We start from the raw sequence: 1,069 nt of genomic DNA, 5'->3' as shown, positions 1-1,069 counted from the left end.
CTCCAAGTGGATAGACATTGACCAAGTGTGAGCCAGCAACGCCTTGGGTTTGGCATATCATTTGGAGGGTAACCTGGGGGAAAACCCTTGGTCTCGCACAGGACCCACCCCTTGTTGTCACTCTGTTGGTCTCTGGAGGAGTCTGGAAAGGAAGAGGAGACACAGGAAGTGATGGGAGTCTGCTAGGGCTTTGGAAGCCCCGCCTGGTCTCATCCTGGGGACACAATGAGTCCCAGATATGGGGAGCACACCGGACTTGCCTTGTGGGCAGTCCGCCCCCTTTCCCACCTGGACCCCAGACTCTTCCCAGAGCCCTGCTCTCCCGCCTCTGCCTCCGCCGGCACAAGTGGCTCCTCAAGTTCTTGGACACACCAGGCTATTCTGTGACTGCTGCCCCTCTCAGATCTCCCTGTGGCTCCCTCACTACCTGTCCCCCCAGTCAACAAGTAACAACAGACACACCCATCCACTCTTCTGCCTGGGGACCTTGGGGCACCCCCTGCGCACCTACTCTGCACGGCAGAGAGAGTAAAACGGGAAGATAGTTCAAGCTGGTGCCATCCTTGTGTGTTGGATTAGAAGACGATCCCTAGGTCAGAGAGTACTTCAACTCAGGGCTCCATGGCTCACCCCAGTCCCCTCTCCCCAGAAACAGGCCTGCATGCTGATCCGCAACCTGGTGGCTCGCAGCCAGGCCTTCTCCCAGCCCATCCTGGACCTGGGGGCCGAGGCGCTCATCTCCCAGGCCCGCGCCGCTCACCGTGACTGCGAGGATGTGGCCAAGGCCGCCCTGCGGGACCTGGGCTGTCGTGTGAACCTATGTGAGCTGTGGACAGGCCAGAAGGGTGACTTGGCACTGTGACTCGCTCAACTGCTGGGACTTGGTGAGTAGGGGGCTGCAACAAGTGAGGCCACCCGGTGCTGAATGCCACAGCCAGGCCAGAGGTGCAGCCGACAGCACAGCTGGGAGAAGTGCCCGGTTCTGGGTGCCCCACCCACTTTCCCAGCCTTTCTTCCCAGCAAGACTTGTACAGCGTGGTGGTCAGGAAGAGGCACCCATTTCTGGTCG

At 60.1% G+C, this 1,069-nt stretch overlaps 1 protein-coding gene across 1 annotated transcript in view; it reads left to right on the top strand.

Moving 5' to 3' along the window:
• ARMC6 (armadillo repeat containing 6) overlaps positions 1–1,063 on the top strand; it is a 26,955-nt gene extending 25,892 nt beyond the window's left edge. Inside the window, exon 8 of the mRNA XM_004705518.3 lies at positions 650–1,063. Within this exon, the coding sequence (XP_004705575.2) occupies positions 650–862 (213 nt within the window). The 3' untranslated portion in view covers positions 863–1,063. The remainder of the gene's footprint in view (positions 1–649) is intronic.
• The last annotated feature ends 6 nt before the right edge of the window (positions 1,064–1,069 follow it).

The sequence above is a fragment of the Echinops telfairi genome, unplaced genomic scaffold (assembly GCF_000313985.2).
Source record: "Echinops telfairi isolate 266 unplaced genomic scaffold, ASM31398v2 ScPeMD7_7457;HRSCAF=8495, whole genome shotgun sequence".
NCBI lineage: Eukaryota > Metazoa > Chordata > Mammalia > Afrosoricida > Tenrecidae > Echinops > Echinops telfairi.
The sequence above is the reverse complement of the archived record's forward strand: the minus strand, read 5'-3'. Positions and strand labels throughout refer to the sequence as shown.